The 1940-nt window shown below is 56.4% G+C and overlaps 1 protein-coding gene across 1 annotated transcript in view; it reads right to left on the bottom strand.

Annotated features, from left to right (window-relative positions):
• The window catches only part of LOC103624426 (feather keratin B-4), an 11187-nt gene that overhangs the window by 541 nt on the left and 8706 nt on the right, over positions 1-1940 (bottom strand). The window contains 1 exon segment of the mRNA XM_008643720.2: positions 1-200. This exon segment is cut by the window's left edge and continues 20 nt beyond it. Within this exon segment, the coding sequence (XP_008641942.1) occupies positions 1-180 (180 nt within the window). The 5' untranslated portion in view covers positions 181-200.

The following is a 1940-nucleotide window of genomic DNA, read 5'->3' as shown; positions in this document are numbered from 1 at the left end:
GGATGCGCCCACAGCGGTGTTCTGGGGGAAGGAGCTGAGGAGGGGCCCGGGCAGGGTGACCACCACGGGCGAGGGCTGGATGACCACACGGGAGTCCTGGCACTGCCGGACGCAGGGCTCGTTGCAGCTGTTGGCCAGCGGGGCGGGGGCGCAGGGCCGGCACAGGTCGTAGCAGGACATGGCTGTGGCTGGAGGAGAGCCTGGAGAGAGGGCAGGGAAAGAACCAGGAGTGGAATGTGAGGCACAGCTGGAGATGCTGCTGGGCAGGAGGAAACACAGGGTGGGGAGAAGGGACAGCCTGGATAGGAAGGAAGGGAGGAATTCAACAGCCCCAGCCCCAAAGTGTTCCCAGCAAAGGAAGGTCAAGACCTTCTCCCACCTCCCATGGAGGTTACCTGGAGCCAGGACTCAGGAACAATCAAAGAGCAAGAATCTCACTAAAAGCTGTAGCAAGGCCAGAAGAGAAAGAGAAGAGGAAGGCAAAGACCCTTCCTACTCACCTGTTTCACCAAGCAGGAGAAGGCAGGAGAAGTGGATGAGGGCTCCTGCACTTGCTCTGCCTTTTATACTGTCCCACACAGCCCCGGGCCCACCGGCACCCTCTGCACATGGAATGTGTTTACCAAGCTCATCTTGCATGCAAAACATCCCAATTAGAGAAATGGGGACACTGCAACGCTGCTTTTTTCATTTCCCTGTGCAGGACATGCCCAGTCAGCCTGCCAGGCTCCTTTCAAGTGCCAGGATTAGAGACCAAAATGTGTCTGGGGGCAATGCCACGTCAGCAGGGATGGGTGATGCAGCCAGTGCTGAGGAGCGTCCAACACCCCAAATAACTCCAACCCTGGCCCTCCAGGGCATGACTTTAAAGTGTTTCCTGCTAATGGGGACAGACTCCTCAGGGCCCTGAGGCTCCAGCCTGGTCATCTCCCTGCGAGGGTCGGCTCCATCCCTCACCCTGAATGAGGCATCACCTCTCCAGGCTGGGCACTGCTGCTCTGGCCTTGGAAGGGGCTGCCCAGGGAGGTCTGGAGTCGCAGTTCCTGGAGGTGTCCGAGGAAAAGCTGGACGTGGCACTCAGTGTTCTGAGCTGGGTGACAAAGTGGGGATCAGGCACAGGTTGGACGCAATGGTCTGGGAGATCTTTTCCAATCTAATGCTTCAGGGATCCCTTCAGATGAGGGACCATCCTCAGTCCCGTCCCATGGTGCCAATATCCATGGGTCTGCCTCTGCACCTGAAAGTCATGCCCTGAAGGGCCAGGGACTGGCACCAGATGGTCAGTGGGACACTTCTCAGCCCTGGCTGCATCACCCATCCCTGCTGACAGATCATTTTCCCTGGAAATGTTTAGGCCTCTAATCCTGGCACTTGAAAGGAGGCTGGGAAGCTGACTGGGCACGTCCTGCACAGGGAAAGGAAAAGGCAGCGTTGCAGGGCAAAAATAAAACCACTAATTTTTGTAATTGGGATGTTTTGCATGCAAGATGAGCTTGGTAAACACATTCCCTGTGCAAAGGCTGTCCCTGGGCCCAGGGTGGAGCAGGACAGTATAAAAGGCAGAGCAAGCGCAGGATCCCTCATCCACTTCTCCTGCCTTCTCCTGCTCGGTGAAACAGGTGAGTGCCTTCCTCGGCTTCTATTTTCTTTCCTCTGTCTCTTCTGGCTTCCACTGAGGCTTTGCCTCAGTTATGTTTTGCTGGGACAGTTGGTGATCATCTCCATTCTCTTTGCCACCCTGGAGGGAGGTGGGAGAAGGCCTTGTCTGTGTTTGTAGGGCCCTGTTGGGGATTTCAATTCCTTGTCCTTTCTATCTTCCTATCCAGGCTGTCCCTTCTCCCCACCCTGTGTTTCCTCCTGCCCCAGCATCTCCAGCTGTGCCTCACATTCTGCTCCTGATTCTTTCCCTGCCCTCTCTCCAGGCTCTCCTCCAGACACAG

The sequence above is a fragment of the Corvus brachyrhynchos genome, unplaced genomic scaffold (genome assembly GCF_000691975.1).
Source record: "Corvus brachyrhynchos isolate BGI_N302 unplaced genomic scaffold, ASM69197v1 scaffold350, whole genome shotgun sequence".
In the NCBI taxonomy this organism is placed as follows: domain Eukaryota; kingdom Metazoa; phylum Chordata; class Aves; order Passeriformes; family Corvidae; genus Corvus; species Corvus brachyrhynchos.
This window is presented reverse-complemented; position numbering and strand designations above follow the sequence as displayed.